We start from the raw sequence: 21,428 nt of genomic DNA on the forward strand, positions 1-21,428 counted from the left end.
CTGCTGCCACAGACAGGGACACCATCACCAGCAAATGGCCATCCAACTCTCACACTATCCTGGCTTGAACTTTGTCATAGTCACTGGGTCAGAATCCTGGGTGTCCTGTTGAACATCATTGTGGCAGTCCCAACACTTTCCCAGGGAAACTAAGAGAACGAAATGCAATGTCGACTGTGATATTGCAATCCTAGAACTAGTAGACTGTTTTGAAATGCTTCATGGAAATGTCTAGTGTGTAGACATGAGGCTAGGACAGAATTGGGCTCAGCTATGATAAATCCTGCAATCAAATAGCTCTCACCAATTACTGTCTTGGCTCATAAACAAAGAAGGACCAATTCAGAAGGTAATGGAAGATGCTAACACCCGGAAACCTGTATCTCAGACAGGAGCTAGACCCTCTGGGTGGATGTAAAAGGTGAGAGCATTTAATCGATTGCGAGGATTACGTTATTTGATTATTCACAATTTAGTGAGTTCTGTAGTTACACTGCACAGATGTCAGCTTCGTACTTTCTATTTAAGACAGCGAGATGACCTGTCATGTTCTCGTTAATGAAGGTCTCCAACTTAGTCAGTCAGTCATAGTCAAGAGAATGTGAGGACTGCAGATGCTGGAGATTAGAGTAGAGATTGTGGTGCTGGAAAAGCACAGCTGGTCAGGCAGCATCTAAGGAGCAGGAGAGTCGATGTTTCAGGCTTAAGCCCTTCATCAGGAATGGTGGGGAGAAGGGGGCACTGAGAGATAAATATGAAGGGAGCTGTGGGGCTGGGGGAAGGGTTCTGGGAAGGCGATAGGTAAATGAAGGTGAAGGGTAATGGTGATAGGTCGGAGTGGAGGTTGAAGCAGATGGGTGGGAAGGATGATGGACAGGGGTAGGACAGGTCGAGAGGAGGGTTGGATCTGGGATGAGGTAGGGGAAGGGGAAATCAGGTAACTGGTGAAATCAATGTTGATTCCATGTGGTTGGAGGGTCCCAAGGCAGAAGATGAGCCATCGGGTGGCTTTGATTTGGTGGTGGAGGAGGCCCAGGACTGGCATGTCCTTGGGGGAGTGGGAGGGAGAGTTGAAGTGGTTGGCCACAGGGTGGTGAGGTTGTTTGGTGCATGTGTACTAGAGCTGTTCCCTGAAACATTCCACAGCTATGTCACCATCAATCACAGTCAGTCCAGTCACCGTCAATCACAGTCAGTCCAGTCACTGTCAGTCACAGTCAGTCCAATCATTTTCAGTCACAGTCAGTCCAGTCACCATCAATCACAGTCAGTCCAGTCACCATCAATCACAGTCAGTCCAGTCGCTGTCAGTCAGTCAGTCAGTCCAGTCACCATCAGTCACAGTCAGTCCAGTCAGTCCGGTCACCATCAATCGCAGTCAGTCCAGTCACCGTCAATCACAGTCAGTCCGGTCACCATCAATCACAGTCAGTCCAGTCACCATCAATCACAGTCAATCCAGTCACCATCAGTCACAGTCAGTCCAGTCACTGTCAGTCACAGTCAGTCCAGTCATCATCAATCACAGTCAGTCCAGTCACCATCAATCACAGTCAGTCCGGTCACCATCAATCACAGTCAGTCCAGTCACTGTCAGTCACAGTCAGTCGAGTCACTGTCAGTCACAATCAAACAATCAGTTAGTTAGTTAATTAATAAAAACCTTAACACCTGTGGATATGTTACGTGAGCCAACATATGGAATCCCTTATCAGTTTAAACTGCAGAGACTCACCGATGCATAATAAAGCGATTTTTGCATAGTTTACAGCCTGTTGTGGATTACTGGCACCCAGTGCATTCCCCACGTGAATACTTGTAGACACGCTGTACCCTACAGAGATCTGCAAAGCAAGAACAGCAATAGTTAATTGTGTACTATTTTCTTCCCTCTAACATAATCGGAAAGGAACTGCTCTGTCAATGTACTAGCTTCAGTGATGTGTATTGTGGACTAGCGCAGGGATCAATGGAGGACAGTCATACATTACCAATTGTCCATGGACTAAAATTTGGGAATCACCATTTTAAGTTGATCTTATATTCAGATAAATGCTTGGCGCAACATCGTGAGCCAAAGGGCCTGTACTGTCCTGTGCTGTTCCATCTTCCAAGATTTGGAGATGCCAGTGTTGGACTGGGGTGTACAAAGTTAGAAATCACACAACACCAGGTTATAGTCCAACAGGTTTAATTGGAAGCACTCTAGTTTTCAGAGTGATGCTCCTTCATCAGGTGATAGTGGAGGGTTCAATCCTAACACAGAATTTATAGCAAAAATAAAAATTAGTAAATTTTTGCTATAAATTCTGTGTGTGAGGATGGAGCCCTCCACTATCACCTGATGAAGGAGCGTCACTCTGAAACTAGAGTGCTTCCAATTAAACCTGTTGGACTATAACCTGGTGTTGTGTGATTTCTAACTATGTTCCAAGACACTGTTTAAAACTCTCACATTTTGACAAAGCTCCTGGTCAATTGTCTTTAACAAATAATGATGGATATTGCTCCTGTGGGGTCTATTGGGAAATACACTTTATAAAAATATTATTATTGTTGAAGAGTGAAGTGAGGTATTAGGAAGCTCTTTCACTTTAGTGTCTCAATGACTGGTTGAAAATGCTATGAATGATCCAGATGGGTGCCAGTTAGATGCTGTTAAAGCCCTAGGGTTATTTCAGTGCCACCTCTTTATCCAGACATGAAGGACAAAGCAGTTAGGGTTACAAGAAACACAGGGACGGCTATTGGAACATGGAGTTCTATAACATAAAGAGCTATTGACAAAGAGAAAGAAGCCATAACCTGATTTAAAATGGAATTGTGTAAGTATTAGAAAAAGGACATAAAACAATATGATGGAGGGGGAAGCAATCTGATTAGTGAAGATTGCGGGAGCTGAAGAGCTAGACTCACTGCAGACAAAACGGGCTGAATGGCCTCCTTTGCATACCTCTTGGTGACTCTTCAGGTATACAGTTATCGATAACAAATTAATTCAGGTGGAGGTAATAAAGGAAAAAGTTCACCCTTAATTTGGTACCTTAGCCAAGTTGTACTTTTCTTCCCTTTTTGAATTATTGCTTTAGTTAAAAACGCTGTTAAGCATGTAAGTAATATACTTTGACAGAATTTCATCCTCACCCTGTACGCTATTGTGATAATTTGAAAAATAATAGACTGGGCTCCAAGTTGAACTTCATTAATTAACCCTGCAAGCAAGAAAGAACAAATAGAAAATTCAGCTTTATTAAAGCAAACTAACATTTGCAGACACAAAGAAAAAATGTGGAATAAACATTTCAACAGAAGGCAAACCAATTTCTTGTGTTTTTGTTTTGTCTTGGGAGTGAACGCCAACATCAAGTTATCCTCCAATCATTGTCTCTGCCTCCACCCTCCGAGCTATTAATCCTGTAATATTACCAGTTTATTACTGGGCCTCTAATATAGTGGAAGGTATGATTTTTTTCTTTAGCAATGAGGTAGTTTATTTACCTACAAGGAACGTTCCAATATGAAAAGACCACCATTCGATACACATCATGACCATGCTGGGAACCGCCAGCCGTAGAAAGGGACCCCATTCCTGCAGGCAGTCAGTGGACCATCCTACAGATACAACAATGGAGTTACTAACACAGCACAGAAAGCACCTGAGAAGCACATAAACAGAAAGGAAGATAGGGCAGACCAAAAATAAAGCACTTGAGTATCATCCAACTCAACTGTTTTCAAACTGACCCTGAGGATTTTCCTCTGGGTCCTTTAGCAATGAAATGTGTAACTGTTAGGGGTGATTATACAATATGTGAGGAACAGCACTCACAGGGAGTGCTTTATGGAAATTATAGCAGCGCTGTTCTGTTGGGACAGATTTGCCTGTGATCTCCTCCATGGTCTGTAGCCTGTTGACTTTCCCTGTCGAGACTCAAACAGGAAATGTAGTCCATGGTTGGCAAGAAGTAGGCAGCATCCATAGGAATGTAACACAGCATGAAGCAGGAAAGGGAGGGTAGAACCAGAGACAGAAATCAGGAAACTGATCAATAAATAAGGAGCTTCAAGCAAGTGAGAGTTTTACAAGGAGAGAGAATCAGATACCCTGTCCAATGTTTCCCTTCATAGGTTTCATTGGGAAGGGGAATCAGACAAAGTGCATATCTGGTGGACAATTGGATATTGTCCATTTCATACCATTGCCCAAAGTGTGATTTTCCCCCAAGTCCTACCTTCCCAAGTCTTCTCATGCAACTTTTTCCATCGAATGTATACAAATAGGAAAAGCACTTGACAGTACTGAGAAGCCACATTTGCAGCTGCTGAGCCCCTGGAAAACAGCAAGACGTTTGCAAAAATAAAGGCAGTTTCAAATAATGTTGACATCATCGCTCCACAACACTTTCATTGAACAGATTCTCTTTGAAACGAAAGGTTTACGCTACTTACGGCACTCCTAGCATCAGCACAAATAGCAAGAGGTAATTGATGACAGCATTGAAGATGTTAGTTAAGAAACCAATGATAATCTGAGGCAGGATGATCCCCTAGGAACAAAATGATACAGTTATTCATGGAATTGCTCACCAGTACACCAATAACATGGTGCCAAGATGGAGGGAAGACAGACTGCAATTGTTCTCCCAATGCCCATTGTTTGTGATACCTTTCCCTCCTCCAAAATCAAGTGAATAACTTCAGCCTCATCTAGATCAGACCCATTGCTGGAACATCTGTGATTGTAAGTGTGGAGAAATTGGCAGCACAGTGTTAGCATTGCTGCCTTATAGCACCCGAACCCGAGTCCAATTCCACCTTCGGGCAACTGTAGAGTTTGTACAATCTCCCTGCGTCTGTGTGGGTTTCCTCTGCGTGCTCTGGTCTTGCCCATGGTCCAAACTTGTGCAGGTCAGGTGGACTGGCTACGCTAAATTGCACGTAGTGTGCAGGCTGGGTGGATTAGCCATGAGAAATGCAGAGTCGAAGGGATAGAGTAGGGGGGTAGGTCTGGGTGGGATGCTCTTCAGAGTGTGGACTCGATGGGCTGAATGGTCTCCTTTCACACTATAGGGAATCTGTGAAATTGCCCACATTTGCAGTTGAATCACCAAATGTAAGTGCTTCAGGGAGCTATTCTACCTATCATTGTGGTTTCCAGAGTGCAGGAGATTTTAATTCACTGATTTCAGTCAATAGGCTGCTTTGTCGCTGATATGCAAGACCTTCAACATCCCCCATTTCAGACTGTCCAAGTTAGTTTCAACAATAGAACTAACTAACAACAAGGGGATGTCTGAATTCTTCCTTTGAGGGTTTGTACCTTAATGGGTGCATGTGTGCATGCTATTGGCAACTATAAGTCTTAGAGCCCACCACCAATTAACCACACCGGTCATGTCAGCACCATGAGGACAAGGCAAATTGGACAATGGGTCAGCAATTCTCTCAAATCCTCTCCAGAGTCTGAATATCTTGAATCTAGTGGTATATTGAATAAGTGCTTTATTTCTTTCTCTAGACTCGGCTTCTACCTGCGTTAGCACTGGCAACATGTAAAGGTAGCAGCTGTATGTATGCATCTATAGGATCCGTAGCATCTGTGGGATGTATTGCAGATACACATCCAGCTTCTGTTTGATAGAACAGCTATAGCAATGCCTCTGCCATAAAAACAAACACTAGGATAACAACATAATGGGAAGACCATCCTGAGCACCCTTCCTCTCGCCCCACACCATCCTGAAGAGTTGGTCCTTCATTGTCCTAGGGGTCAATAGCTTTGAATTTCCGCCCTAAAGCCATCAAGGAAGCACAAGCACCACACAGACTGCAAGAAAAGGCTGACCATCATCTCGGTGTGGGCATTGAATGTGTTTTTTTTTAACTATTGCTCATGTCCTGAGAACAAACTGAAAGAAGGTCAGACATCAGCCAATGGGAGAATTGAGCATCAAAATGTTAATGCTGAGATATTTTTTCCAAGAATCAACTGGAAACTGATATGCTAACTTAAAAAATACAAAGATACACTGTAGTAATTTTATATTCATAGTCTCAGTGACAATCTGTCAAAGCAGAGCAAGATGGAAACCAGTTGATTTTTAACCCTTTATTTCCGTGGAATGAAAATTAAGCAGTTTCCAGATTCACATTCAACTCCACCATGATTACTGTGCAGGCAAAGGAAGCGGTAATATTCCCATTCAATCCCTTTGGGCTGGGAAACCATTAATATTCATTTAGCCACAAATTTGACGGGATTGGTACTGACACATTTAAGGTAAAAGCAGATAAGCCAATTCAATTGAAAAGTACTGACGGATACGTTGATCACGTTAAATGAAGCTTCCCCTTTGATGCAAAGGCTACACACTGGCCCAGAAATCTTTTTAAGTTTAGTCACCTTTTATCCAATTTGCTCATGAAATGATTTGAATCAACTGCTGAATTGCAATTGGTCAACAGGAAATCAAAACCAATGGTTCCCTCATGATATTGTATTGTGATCTATTAGAGAAGTCACCATAGACCTCCTAAACCGTGGGGCTGCTGTCTCATTGGACAGAGGTGTCTGGCACTGGTTTATCCTAAAGGCCATCACACCTCGGGCGAGGGAAGAGGTTGAGAAGGAGAGTGCTTCATGGTGACCTCAGCCAGTGTGAGAATTGAACCCTTTATTCCTGATGAAGGGCTTTTGCCCGAAACGTCGATTTCGCTGCTCCCTGGATGCTGCCTGAACTGCTGTGCTCTTCCAGCACCACTGATCCAGAATCTGGTTTTCAGCATCTGCAGTCATTGTTTTTACCCCATACAGTTGGTGTCTCTCTGTGTTACAAACCAGCCATCCAAGTTAACCAACCCCTTATTTATTAAAGTAATCTCATCCATAGTCTCACATTTATTGATTTTACCTGGTTCTGAAGGTACTTGACCTCTAAGGTATAAAGAAACGCTGCCTAAGAAAGAATATTGAAAATAGTTAGGAGCGGACAATGTGTCCATCACTGTTGAAATGGTAAAGAAATTTACACTCATATTTCCTTTGAAGTTTTGAACCAGAACTGCATTGGAATTATGCCCAATGGTCCAAACTATAGCAGCCCAGAACCTGAAAAGTCTAAATACACATTACTGAGCTAGTTAGCACTTTTACTTGTTGGTCACCAGGTTGGGGCTTCAAATCCCATTTTAGAAACTCAAACACAAGAATCTAGCTGACATACTTAGTGCAGCTGAGAGATTGCTACACTATCAGAGCTTCAGATAAATTAACAACTCTACTATAATTAGCCTCAGGGAAGAGTGATCATGATATGATGAAACTTTATGTCAAGTTTGAATGCAATGTTGTGAAACTTGAACTTCAAATGAAGCTTAAACTGAGACAAAGTAAACCACATGAGGTGAAAGTCAACTAAGTTAGATTTAGGAATTAATTTGAAATACCTGATGGTAGGGTCACCAGTGACAAACATTTAAAGAATTAGCTCAGAATGCAGAAAGATCATACCAAAACATGAGACCCTCATAGGCAAAGTGTTGCAAACATTGAAAACAAGTTAAAAGTAGATTTTTTTTTGAAGGAAGGGGCTTCAAGTGAGTGGGAAAAGAAAAATATACACACAGAAGGCAGCGGTTAGAGAATTTCAAACTGCAGTGGGACCTATGTACTGGGAGTAGTGTAGAGACATTTGTGTAAGTTATCTTTGCTGTATTGACTATTTCAAATGAAATTCACTGTTTTGGCTGCAATATCATTTGCATAATTCATTACTGTTGAGTTGGGATTGGATTGTTATGGCAAAGGTTTCACGTTGTCAGACTATGTCCATCAGGTGGTGACTCATTTCGTTCTGATATTTTCCTAATCAATCTGTTCAGAGATGTTCGGACACACCTTTGGAGCTGTGGGACATGAACCTGGGCCTCCTGGCTGACAGGTAGGGATACTACCACTGCATGTTCCTGGGAGTATGAGGGATAGAAATGGCAAGATTAGAGTACCATGGATGACAGGTGAAATTGTGAGACTAGCTAAGAGGAAAAACGAAGCATACATAAGGTCTACGTGACTGAAAACAGATGAAGCTTTGGAAGAATATCGGGTAAATAGGACCAATCTGAAATGAGGAATTAAAAGGGCTAAAAGGGGCCATGAAATATCTTTAGCAAACAGGGTTAAGGAAAATCCCAAAGCCTTTTATTCATATATAAGGAGTAAAAGGGTAACCCAAGAAAGGGTTGGCCCACTCAAGGACAAAAGAGCAAAGTTATACGTGGAGTCAGAGAAAATGGTTGAGATTCTTAATGAGTACTTTGCGTCAGTATTCATTGAGGAGAAGACCTGACTGATGTTGAGGTTCGGGGGTAGATGTTTGATTACTCTGGGTCAATTTGGCATAAGGAGGGAGGAGTGTTGGGTATTCTAAAAGGCATTAAAGTGGACAAGTCCCCAGGTCCAGATGGGATCTATCCCAGATTACTGAGGGAGGCAAGAGAGGAAATAGCTGGCGCCTTAACAGATGTCTTTGCAGCATGCTTGAGCATGGGTGAGGTCCAGGAGGACTGGGAATTTGCTAATGTTGTCCCCTTGTTTAAGAAAGGTAGCAAGGATAGCTTGGTGAGCTTGACGTCAATGGCAGGGAAGCTGCTGAAGAATATATGGAGGGATAGGATTTATTCCCATTTGGAAAAAAAAGGACTTACCAGTGATAGGCAACATGGCTTCATGCAGGGAAGGTAATGTCTTACCAACTTAATGGAATTCTTTGATGAAGTGACAAATTGATTGATGAGGGAAGGGCTGTAGATGTCATATACATGGACTTTAGTAAGGCATTTGATAAGATTCCCCATAGTAGGCTGATGGAGAAAGTGAAGTTGCATGGGGTCCAGAGTGTACTAGCTAGAGGGATAGAGAACTGGTTGGGCAACAGGAGCCTGAAAGTAGTAGTGGAAGGGAGTTTCTCAAAATGGAGAACTGTGATCGTTGGTGTCCTGCAGGGATCCGTACTGGGACCACTGTTGTTTGTGATCTGCATTAATAATCTGGCGGAAGATTAGCAAGTTTGCAGATGACATTAAGATTGGAGTAACAGATTGTGAAGGGGACTGTCAGAGAATACAGCAGAATATAGATAGATTGGAGAGTTGGGCAGAGAAATGGCAGATGGAGTTCAATCTGGGCAAGTGCAAGGTGATACATTTTGGAAGATCAAATGCTAGACTGCACCATATGGTAAATGGAAATGCCCTAGATAAGATTGATGCATGGTGAGATCTGAGTGTTCCCTGAAGGTGGCAATGCAGGTCAGTAGAGTGGTCAAGAAGGCATAGGGCATGCTTTCCTTCATCAGATGTGGTATTCAGTACAAGAATTGGAGGTCGTGTTACAGTTGTATAAGACTTTGGTTTGGCCACATTTGGAATACTGCATATAGTTCTGGTTGCCATGTTATCAAAAGGATGTGGATGCTTTGGAGAGGGTGCAGAGGACGTTCACCAGGATGTTGCCTGGTATGGAGGATGCTAGCTATGAAGAGAAATTGAGTAGATCAGGATTATTTTCATTAAAAAGGAGTTTGAGGGGTGACTTGATTGAGGTTTACAAAAGCATGAGAGATATCGACAAGGTGTGTAGCAAGAAGCTTCCTCCCTATAGTGGGGGACTCAATTACTAGGGGTCATGAATTCAAGGTGAGGGGGAAAATTTAGGGGAGATATGTGTGGAAAGTTCTTTATGCAGAGGGTGGTGGGTGCCTGGAATGCGTTGCCAGCAGAGGTGATAGAGTCTGGCGTGATTGCATTATTTAAGATGTATCTAGACAGATACATGGATGGGCAGGGAGCAGAGGAATACAGCTCCTTAGAAAATAGGTGACAGGCTTAGATAGAGGATTTGGATTGGTGCAGGCTTGGAGGGCCAAAGGACCTGTCCCTGTGTTGTAATTTTCTTTGTTCTTTGTTCTGCACCCAAGAGCTCTCCCTACAGGGGATGTAGCAGTTCATGTTGGAGAAGGCAGTGGTGGAATGGGATTTATGCAAATCACAATGATGCAATAAGTAAGAGAAGTTACCAGCTGAGGATGAGAATGTGAAGCAAGAGGGGTTAGGCACGACATTAGTGAGCTGTATTCGAGAACCTTCGATACTAAGGAGTGTTATGGTATCTACGAAATTGAACAGCCTTACTTAGAGTTATAAGCAAGCAGCCTCAAGATATACACAAACTCACACCACCTTGAGATACTCCAGATCACCCTCTCAATGTAAATGTAATGGCATTGGTTTAAGGCACTGGATAAAACGTACAGCATCTCGGTGTAGTGTTGGAGCTCTATAGCAAGTCTTTGGTTGGTTTAAGACTTCTTCCAGCACCAAGCCATGGGTTATCAGTCAAAGATAGTTTAATCAATATTACAACACATGTGGAGCAGATGAGACATGAACCTAGGCCTCCTACTCCAGAGATAGGGATACTACCACTGTGCCACAAGAGATCTTGTGGATCCAGCAGTTTTCTTTTACTGAACTCCAATTTCACCATCTGCCCTGGTGGATTTGGAATACAGATCCTTGGAATGTTACCTGACTCTGTAGATGACTAATCCAGTCACAATATCAGACAGCCATCATCTCCCAAATAGGGCCAGCGGTCATTATGCCTCCCATTTGTGACCTCCCCTGGTTGGTCAAACTGACCTGATCAGATTGGTTTAATGGATCTATCCAGTTAGTCACAGGTGGACCCACTTTGCAGGCTGTCTACATTTTGGGTAATGAATGACTTTTGCTGTCTACTGATCTGTCTGCATGTGTGTTCGCTATCGATAATAATTTACTTACAGGAAGACCAGGGATGAATATCGTCACATAGCTTTGTGTTAACCTGCAAGAAAAATAAGTGATACTGTTCACCATAATCAAAACATAGAGCTTCGCCACCTTTCACCAATGGTAAATTCAAACTCTGTATGAAGCACATATGAGTCAATGAGGCTGTAGGTAAGATCTACCACATTGTCGAGTCACAGTCAGACTGCTAGGCAAAACACAAACTGTTGCTTTGGAGATTGACCTGAGTCAACACTGATGGCACAACATTGGGCCAGGCAAGCAATTAACATTTGTTTTGTAGTCTAATAGGAACATACAAAATAGGAGTAGCACACCCTAGAGCCTGCTCTGCCATTCATTAAGATCATGGCTGATCTCTCTGCGTTTTGAATGCCACATTCCCATTTACTTCCAGTTACCATTGACTCCCTACTTAACAAAAATCTTCCAACTTTTATCTCAAACATATTCAATGGCCCAGCCTCGGAAGCTGAGGTATTAAGGCACACAATGCTTTGGGAGAAGCAAATTCTCCTCATCTCTGTCCTGGCAGAGTGTTCCAAGTTTTAAATCAGAGCCCTCTAGTTCTGGACTTACCCACAAGAGGAAACATACGTTCCACAGCCCCTTTGTCAAGTTCTTTTAGGGTCGTATGCGTTTCCATCAAGTAACCCCTCACTCTTCTGAACTCTAGTGGGAATAATCCCTACCTGTCCAACATTTCCTCATAAGGCAAACCAATTTCCAAGTAACAATTTAATAAACCTCCTCTGAACCACCTCCAATACATTTGCATCCCTCCTTAAATAAGAAGACTTAAAACATACATAGTGCACGAGATGTGGTCTCACCAATGTCAAGTATAACTGAAACATAACAACGGTACTTTTAGGTTCAATTCCTCTTGTAGTGCAGGAAAGAATTCTCTTAGACTTCCTGATTATGTGCTGTATCGGCATACTAACTTTTTCTGTTTCATGTATCAGGACATCTTAATCCCTCTACAACTCGGACATCTGCAGCAATTCTCCCTTTAAACAATAAACTTTATTTTAATTCTTCCTGCCAAAGTGTACAAATTCACATTTAATCACAATATGCCAAATGTTTGCCCCCTTGCTCAACCTATCCATATCCATGCACAATCTCCGCACGTCCTATTCACCACGCACTTTCTTATCTACCTTGGTGTTGTCTGCTAATTTAGCTACCATGGCTTCGCTCTCCTGATTGAAGCTATTAGTGCAAACTGTAAATGATTTACAACATCCCATTAATATAGTCCAACAGGTTTATTTGAAATCACAAGCTTTCTGAGGACTGCTCTTTTATCAGGTGAAGTGTTTCTTTATCTGACAAAGGACAGATAGCCCTCTGAAAGCTTTTGATTTGAAATAAATCTGTTGGACTATAAACTGGTGTCGTGTGACTTCTGACTTTGTCCACCCCAGTCCAACACCAGCACCACCACATCGTTGATATATGTAAGGGAGCAAGTTCCTTAATTGTGTGGCTGATCAGGATACCTGCAAGATGGAATAAAATTGCAAATGAGAAATGGACAAGGTTCTCACTTGGCTACTGCAGGAGACTGTTTGAAAGCCAATAAAATGTGCTCAATGTTAATGAAGAGAGCCCAGCAGGGGAAGCAGACAATCAGGAGAATGAGAATCCCTCTTTGGAGAATCACTCCAATTCGCTTCAGGTTCTTACTGCCATAGGTCTGAAAGCAAACATAAAGGATTTGTAAAGGTAAATTGGATCAATATTAACTGTTACATCACTATCAAACAGACAGTACTTTTCTATAACAACTGCAGCAACATTGCAAATCAAAAGATTATTAAAATACTTCTATCCCTCAACCAAAGCCAGATTAGAACTAATGTAAACAACTTAACATCCGCTCAGAGTGAGAAAGTGTGGTGCTAGAAAAGCACAGCCAGTCAGGTAGCATCCGAGGAGCAGGAGAATTGACGTTTTGAGCTCTTCATCGGGAATGTTGTTTGTTGAAACCACAATGAATCTGAAACATATTGTGTACACTCCAAACAACTGCTTCTTTGTCAATACTTTTCAAATACCTCTACCTAGACTTCGGCGTATAACCGTCAGTCTAAACAGCTGCCAGATTCTTTCTTAACTGTTCATCAACAAAACATTAACAGCTGAAGTGAGACCAGTCCAGATAGACTCTCTTGGTTGGGAATAAGTGTTTGACAGCCAAGTCTTGATCATTTTAACTTGTCACTTCAGCATCTCTTAATTCTGTGTCCACAGCCAGTAAGATTGTGTGCTAGCCATATCTATTCCTTTCAGTTTTTCAAACACTGGTTATTATGTTCTCTTAAATTTCTTCCAAAGAATTTACTATGGGCGTTCCTGAGTTGCAAACATCTGACTTACGAGCGCTCATACTTTTTTCTCACTTGCACAAGCATCCACCACTGATGCTCAGTCGCAGCAGTGTGTATTATCTACAGGATGCATTGTACAAATTCATGAAAGATCCTCAGACACCACCGTCCAAATTGATGACCACTAGAAGGACAAGGGCAGCAGATACATGGGAACATCACTACCTGCAAGTTCTCCTCAAAGCCACTCATTCGTGTGGTCTGAGTCACATGTAGGCCAAGCTGGGTGAGGATGAACATTCCTGATGAAGCGCTTAAAATTGAAACATCGACTCTCCTGCTCCTCGGATGCTGCCTGGCCAGCTGTGCTTTTCCAGCATCACGCACTTTGACTCTGATCTCCATCATCTGCAGTCCTCACTTTCTCCTAGGTGAGGATGGTAGACTACCTTTCCTAAAGGACATTAGTGAGCCAAATAGGTTTTCCTGATAATCGGTAATAGCTCCACGGTCATCAGTAGATTCTTAATTCCAGACTTTTTTTATTCAATTCAAATTACGCTATCAGCCGTGACCGTCCTGAGAACTTTAGCGGACTTTCTGGATTAATAGTCTACTGATTAAACCACCAGGCCATTGGCTCCCGAACTTATAAATGTGATCCCATACACATAATTTTAAAGACTAGATGTATGAACATTTCTATACTTACAAACTTTGGCTTTATATTGCTCTGTATTGTGTTTCAATTTGCATATAAATCAACTCAAAGATGGACTCCAGAGTGGAACCCTTTCACAACCCAGAAACTATCTGAATCGGCTTTTTTGTCTGGTCCATTGTGTGCAGTTTTGGTCTCCTTATCTGAGGAAGAATGTTCTGGCTACAGGGGAATTCAGTAAAGGTTTCCCAGACTGATTCCCGGGTTGTGGATTAGTGGTGCTGGAAGAGCACAGCAGTTCAGGCAGCATCCAAGGAGCAGCGAAATCGATGTTTCGGGCAAAAGCCCTTCACCAGGAATAAAGGCAGTGAGCCTGAAGCGTGGAGAGATAAGCTAGAGGAGGGTGGGGTGGGGAGAAATTAGACAGAGTACTATGGGCGAGTGGGGGAGGGGACGAAGGTGATAGATCAGGGAGGAGAGGGTGGAGTGGATAGGTGGAAATGGAGGTGGCAGGTCGAACAAGTCCGGACAAGTCATGGGGACAGTGCTGAGCTGGAAGTTTGGAACTAGGGTGAGGTGGGGGAAGGGGGAATGAGGAAACTGTTGAAGTCTACATTGATGCCCTGGGGTTGAAGTGTTCTGAGGCGGAAGATGAGGCGTTCTTCCTCCAGACATCTGGTGGTGAGGGAGCAGCGGTGAAGGAGGCCCAGGACTTCCATGTCCTCGGCAGAGTGGGAGGGGGAGTTGAAATGTTGGGCCACGGGGCGGTGTGGTTGATTGGTGCGGGTGTCCCGGAGATGTTCCCTAAAGCGCTGTGCTAGGAGGCACCCAGTCTCCCCAGTGTAGAGGAGACTGCACCGGGAGCAACGGATACAATAAATGATATTAGTGGATGTGCAGGTAAAACTTTGATGGATGTGGAAGGCTCCTTTAGGGCCTTGTATAGAGGTGAGGGAGGAGGTGTGGACGCAGGTTTTACAGTTCCTGTGATGGCAGGGTAAGGTGCCAGGATGGGAGGGTGGGTTGTAGGGGGGGCATGGACCTGACCAGGTAGTCATGGAGCGGAAGGCGGAAAGGGGTGGGGAGGGAAATATATCCCTAGTGGTTGGGTCTTTTTGGAGGTGGCAGAAATGTCGGCAGATGATTTGGTTTATGCGAAGGTTGGTAGGGTGGAAATACTGGATCGGCTAGGTATGTATTCACTGGAGTTTCGAAGAATGAAGGTGAATCTCATGGAATCCTATAAAATTCTAACAGGACTAGACAGGATAAACACTGGAAGGACTTTCCCAATGACCAGGGAGTCCAGAACCAGGGCTTACAGTCTAAGGATATGGGGTGGGCCATTGAGATGGGGAGAGTTGTGAGCCTGTGGAATTCACTGTCACAGGAAGCAATTGAGGACAAAACATTGAATATTTTCAAGGAGTTAGATATAGATCTTATGGCTAAAGGGATCAAAGGGTCTGGGGAGAAAGCAGGAACGGGGGACTGAGTTAGACTATCAGTTGTAATCATACTGTATAATGGAGCGATGGGCTGACTGGTCAACTCCTGCTCCTGATTTGGATGTTTCTGTTTTACATCACCTCCAAAACTGAAATTTATACTCATCATCCTGGCCTGTTAGTTCAGGACTCCTGGATTAGTTTGACAAACATATGAATACACAGGGTATAGACAAACAAAGACAGTGTAGAGCCAAAAGGTTGTAGTTTCAAAAGGCATTGTGTGTTGGCACAATTTTGATGGGCTGAAGGGCCTGTTCCTGTGCTGTATTGTTCTTTGTTCTTTACTATCTACAGCTCAGTATTGTTGAAGCCACTTGGGGCAGACTTGCAATAACTAAGGTCAACACACTCAGGGCAGACCAGGGATTGTCTCAGCAGGTCTGGCAGCATCTGTAACGGGAGGAAGGAGCTGCCGTTTTGAGTCTAACTTTGACAAAGGGTCAGTTAGAAACGTCTGCTCTTTTCTCTCCTTACAGATGCTGCCAGACCTGCTGAGATTTTCCAGCATTTTCTCTTTTGGTTCCAGATTCCAGCATCCGCAGTAATTTGCTTTTATTTTTTTTTAGACCAGGAATTGTATCTGATCCTTCTTTGGAGCAAGCAGTTCACATTTGCACGGGTGTGGATTTTCCTAAAGCACTGAATTAAAAGGTTATTCTTCAATGATAATTGTTGAAAGGGCATCACTTTCCCTTGTACAACGTGCAGTTAGCTGCACCTACCTGAGATATGAATGTATCACACGCTGTAGACAATCCAACACCTATGGAGATACCTAATACAGTTACTGACTGTTCAGAAACAAAAATAGAAAGAAAGCATTTAGGAGGATCACCCTGGAGGAAACCAATATGTTTGCGATTTTTGATAAGATATGTATCTCAGGTTGAGGTTCAAGCTGTAAGTTTGCCTACTGACCTGGAAGGTTTCGTCACCATACTAGATAACATCCTCAGTGAGCCTCCACTGAAGCACCAGTGTTAGTGACCCACTTTCTATTTGTGTGTCTTGGTCTGTTGTCGTGGGTGATATCATTTCTGGTTCTTTTTCTCAGCGGTTGGTAAACGGGGTCCAAATCAATGTGTTTATTGATGGAGTTCTGGTTTGAATGCTAGGCTTCTAGGAATTCCTGTGTGTGTCTCTGTTTAGCCTGTCCTAGGATGGATGTGTCATCCCAGTCAAATTGGTGTCCTTCTTTGTCTATGTATAAGGATATTAGTGAGAGTTGGTCATGTCTTTTGGTGGCTAATTGGTATTTGTGTATCCTGGTGGCTAGTTTCCTACCAGTCTGTCTGATGTAGTGTTTGTTATAGTCCTTGCAGGGCATTTTGTTTTGCTGGTTGTTAGTATAGGGCCCCTTAGGTTCATCAGTAGCTAGGTAAAAACAATGACTGCAGACGCTGGGAACCAGAGTCTAGATTAGAGTGGTGCTGGAAAAGCACAGCAGTTCAGGCAGAATACAGCTGTATTCCTGATGAAGGGCTTTTGCCTGAAATTGCTATGCTTTTCCAGCACCACTCTAATCTAGACTTCATCAGTAGCTGTCTGTTGGTAGGTTTGAGGGCTACCATGATGCCAAGGGGTCGGAGTAGTCTGGTAGTCATCTCTGGGATATGTTTGATGTACGTTAGTGTGGCTAGGGCTTCTGGGTGTGTTGAGTCTGCTTGTTTGGGTTTGTTGTTTAAGAATCAGCTGACAAACTAAGAAGAGCACCACTTTGACTGGGACGACATATCCATCCTGAGACAGGCTAAACAGAGACACACACGGCAATTCCTGGAGGACTGCCATTCAAACCAGAACTCCATCAATAAACACATTGATTTGGACTCCGTTTACCAACCGCTGAGAAAGCGAACTGGAAATGCGATCACCTACTTTAAGAGACCAAGACACACAAATAGAAAGTGGGACCTAACACCAGTGCTTCACCAGAGGCTCACTGATGATGTTACCCAGCATGGTGACAAAATGTCTGAAAACAAACCTTCCAGCTCAGTGAGCAAACTTACAACTGGAAGCTGATATGCTACAGCATAAAACAGAGATTATATACAAATATTTATATAGAGTCATAGGAAATCTAGGTTATCTAGGAAACAGACCCTTTGGTCCAACCCGTCCATGCCGACCAGATATCCCAACCCAATCTAGTCCCACCTGCCAGCACCCAGCTCATATCCCCCCAAACCCTTCCTATTCATATACCCATCCAAATGCCTTCTAAATGTTGCAATTGTACCATATAAATGAATAGATTACCATGGTGATTTAATTTTTGTTCTTTATTCTTTCTCTGCAAACAAATTGAAGGCGAGTGGGAGTAAAGCTTTTTCACACACTGAGTAGTTAGGGAACGGCGTACACCGCCAGGAAATGTGGTGGAGGCAGGTTCAATCAGGCATGTAAGAAGATGATTATGTGGATTGTAATGGCACACAGGGAAAAGAGGGAATGACAGGATATTGGCACTAGGTATTAGAACCAGCACAGATACGATGGACCAAATGGCCTCCTTCTATGCCACAACATTCTGTGATTCTGTGGAATACAAATCCTCGATAATCTTCTGTTTGCTTCAGACTGAACTGCTCAACTGTTTTTTTTCTGAGGGATGAGGAGAAATTTCTTCAGCCAGACGGTGATGAATGTGTGGAACGCATTGTCACAGAGGGCTGTGGAGTGTACTTAAGACAAAGAAAGAAAGGTTTGTGATTGGTAAAGGGATCCAGGGTTACGAACAGAAAGCAGGAGAAACATATCAGCCATGATTAAATGATGGAGCAGACTCAATGGGCTGAATGGCCCAATATGTTATGGTCTTATGGCCAATTCCAATTTCTCACCCTCCCTGATCTGAACTGATCCAAACTCTGACGTTGCTGACCTAATTCACACCAAGCCTCCCTCACTCATGGACAAAAACCCCAATGAGCACCTTAGGTACACAGTAACCCAGACGTTCTCATGTTGGATGAGCACCAGACTGTCCCTGTATGTTACACTGTGTATGAGGCGACGTAAAAGCGAAGATGATATTGTCCTTTGAAATGAATGGGCTGCTGCTTAATAAAAACATTAGCGAAGACACTGTCAATGTTTTGTTAAAATACATTGGCTACTAATTATTGGCAATGCCTCATAGTTAGAATTTTTACCGTAGTGTATAATGGTTTTTTAATCTCACTCTTACCTATTTCTGTAACCTGTTTGATCCCCACAGCTCTCCAGCTGCCCTGCTTTTCTCCTATTCTGATCTTTAATGAATCACCCACTTCCTTCCTTGTCTTTTTAGCTGACAGGTTGTGAAATTTCCATCTTAAAACACCCTGTCTTTGTGATTGTCTCTCCGCCCACGCCCCCCTCTCCTTTAGACACAACGTAAAGCTCATCTTTTTGATCTGAATTTCAGTCCTCTATCCTCGTGTCACTTTGTCTCAGTGTCAATTTTTTCCTTGTCTGATCGAGTGACATGTCTTGGGATTGTTGCTATCTAAGAGGTGCTACATCAATGCAGGCTGTTGTTGATTTTATTACAGCTCCATGTGATGCTTCCATCAACAGTTTGTGGATGCCTTCAAAAATGACCAGTCCTCACATGTCAGACAGGAGATGATGGAGTCTCTACATTTCAGACAGAGGCTATTCGGCCCATCATATTGTGCACCAACCCTCCTCAGAACCTCCCACCCATAACTTGGTGTCATCTTGTTTGTGTCTGTTAATGACCCGGTAAGGTTCCTTGGGATGTGTCGGTGTGTTAAAGCTGCTCTATAATGAAAGCTGGTGTTATTGTTGGGAACATTCCAAGAGCCTCCCCAGCCGCTGAGTGCCTGACACAAGTGACCCATCCTCCTGTGTCAACCAAGTGACTGCCAGAGGGTGATCTCCCCATGGAGGGCATTAAGATGGAGCCCAATCTCACCCTCACCCAATGTCCCCCACACCCATGGGACTCCCAGGATGGCTCATGGAGAACGGTGATGAGCTGGAATGCTGAGCTGATGTTCCTGGTCTTTAACCTGGGGGGGGGGCACTGAAGTAGCTGCTGGGCTCCAGTTGCCCTTCCATTGAGAGCAGCAGGTAAAGACCAGGCTTTTTCACAGGGAGCAGCTCATCAGCAGCTCATGAGCTTGACACTGATAGGAAGCAATACAACTTCATCACTATTTTATACAGGAGACATACAGGAGGGGGTGGCATGGTGGGTCAGTGGTTAGCACTGCAGCCTCACAGCACCAGGGACCTGAGTTCAATTCCCGCCTTGGGTGACTGTTTGGAGTTTGAACATTCCCTCAGTGTCTGCGTGGGTTTCCTTTGAGTGCTCCAGTTTCCTCCTACAGTCCAAAGATGTACAGGTCAGGTGGATTGGCCATCCCAAATCACCCATAAATGTTAGGTACATTCGTCAGAGGGAAATGGGCTATTCTTTGGAGGGTCAGTGTCGACTTGTTGGACTGAACAGCCTGTTTCCACACTGTAGGAAATCTAATCTAAACATTAGGATCAATAAATGTGCACATTTTTAACATAAACTCACCGCTGTAGCAAGACTGACTGCGTCCAACTCAATTTTTCCTAAATGCCCACAGAACGCAGAGCTGACAATACTTATTAGGAGTGTCATTAGCTCCGTCAGACACTGTCAAAGAAAAATAAATTATAAATAGCATATACTGGCCAGTCACTTTGAACAATTTATCTCATACTTTTGCTATAATTAAACTGAATTTGAAACGATTGCCCTTTCCTCTTCAAAGAGCTGATAGGATTTAAAGTGATATCAGTGAGGTCTTCAAGGTCATGAAGGGAAATGGAAAAGTCAACTCAGGCAAATCATTCACTGATGACAGGTTTCAACATCAGGATACCCAAATAATAAATAATAGTCTTTGAATCAAGGTGACGTTTTTCACCTGTAAGGTAATGGCTTATGGAGCAACCACGGGTATTGCTGTGGATTTTATTTAAAAAATGATTTTCTAGAAATGAAATCAGTGACAGCAACTTTGTAATTAGTGAGGGTGATTGAATCAATCAGCTAATGGGAACAGCTTATACATGTGGAAACAGTGGTTTGAGCTGTATTTATCAATTCATTGAAGAAGGTGATTAAAATTAGGTTTATCTACAAATCAATACATTTCAGCTAAGAGCAGTCTATGAACAATGTCAAACTGGGGTCTTGTAATACAATAATCGTGTCCATACCTCTGGTCCAGGAGGCCTGGGTTCAGGTCCCATCTGTCCCAGAGGCATGGGACAGCAATCTTGAACAAATTGATTAGAAAAGAAATTGGTTTTATCCACTACTTGAAATATTTCAGGAGAGACCAGAGTATGAATAATATGAAATGGGGTCTTGTAGCACAGTGTTAGTGTCCCTACCTCTGAGCCAGAAGGTCTGAGTTCAAGCCCCACCAGTCCCAGAGGGGTGCTATAACATGCCTGAGTGGGTTAATTGAAAGTAATGATGAATGATATAATAGAATGTTATTGGGTATCAACTCACCACTGGCCCAGCCAGTCTTGATAGAGGTTTCACGTCTTGCCAGAAGTTGATGGGTATCAATCCACTTATTTTCCTCAGGAACGCATCATCATTTCTCTCACTTGACTGGGCAACATTTCCAGAGCTTATTTGCATTGAGAGGTCCATTTGTCCAATCCTCCATTACAAAGGGAAAACAAACCAGCTGTTTTATTTCTCTTATCTATATTGTTCTGTCTCCACACTCCGACCCCATTAAATCCATTGGGTGCCACACAGACCCATTCTCATTCCCCTCACCATCCATCTCTACCTCCCCTTCTGATGTAGAATATGGTCATTACTTTGAAGCTATTTTTCAACTAAATCTTCTGATCATGATTAATTTTTAACTATTGCTTTTTCAGAGTTGGATCATCCATAGTTAAGGTTGAAAGCTTTGGCAAGATTTCTGTATATAAATCATCGGCAGTTAATTATTTTGTTTCTCAGAACTTCTATCAAAGCTTTTGTGAATGAGTGACTCTTTGATATTGCTGCTGACTGGTGTTCACTTACACTGGACACCAGGC

General features: G+C 43.1%; 1 protein-coding gene across 1 annotated transcript in view; it reads right to left on the reverse strand.

The window, feature by feature from the left end:
* The window catches only part of LOC132830229 (multidrug and toxin extrusion protein 1-like), a 35,424-nt gene extending 14,400 nt beyond the window's left edge, over window positions 1–21,024 (reverse strand). Inside the window, exons 1-11 of the mRNA XM_060847763.1 lie at window positions 20,878–21,024; window positions 19,902–20,007; window positions 16,088–16,152; window positions 12,411–12,559; window positions 10,846–10,888; window positions 6,912–6,956; window positions 4,450–4,547; window positions 4,233–4,330; window positions 3,499–3,612; window positions 3,145–3,212; window positions 1,736–1,844 (exon numbers count right to left, since the gene is read on the reverse strand). Coding sequence (XP_060703746.1) covers window positions 1,736–1,844; window positions 3,145–3,212; window positions 3,499–3,612; window positions 4,233–4,330; window positions 4,450–4,547; window positions 6,912–6,956; window positions 10,846–10,888; window positions 12,411–12,559; window positions 16,088–16,152; window positions 19,902–20,007; window positions 20,878–21,024 — 1,042 coding nt within the window. The remainder of the gene's footprint in view (window positions 1–1,735; window positions 1,845–3,144; window positions 3,213–3,498; window positions 3,613–4,232; window positions 4,331–4,449; window positions 4,548–6,911; window positions 6,957–10,845; window positions 10,889–12,410; window positions 12,560–16,087; window positions 16,153–19,901; window positions 20,008–20,877) is intronic.
* Window positions 21,025–21,428: the final 404 nt, after the last annotated feature.

Source organism: Hemiscyllium ocellatum, chromosome 31 (assembly GCF_020745735.1).
Source record: "Hemiscyllium ocellatum isolate sHemOce1 chromosome 31, sHemOce1.pat.X.cur, whole genome shotgun sequence".
NCBI classification, from domain to species: domain Eukaryota; kingdom Metazoa; phylum Chordata; class Chondrichthyes; order Orectolobiformes; family Hemiscylliidae; genus Hemiscyllium; species Hemiscyllium ocellatum.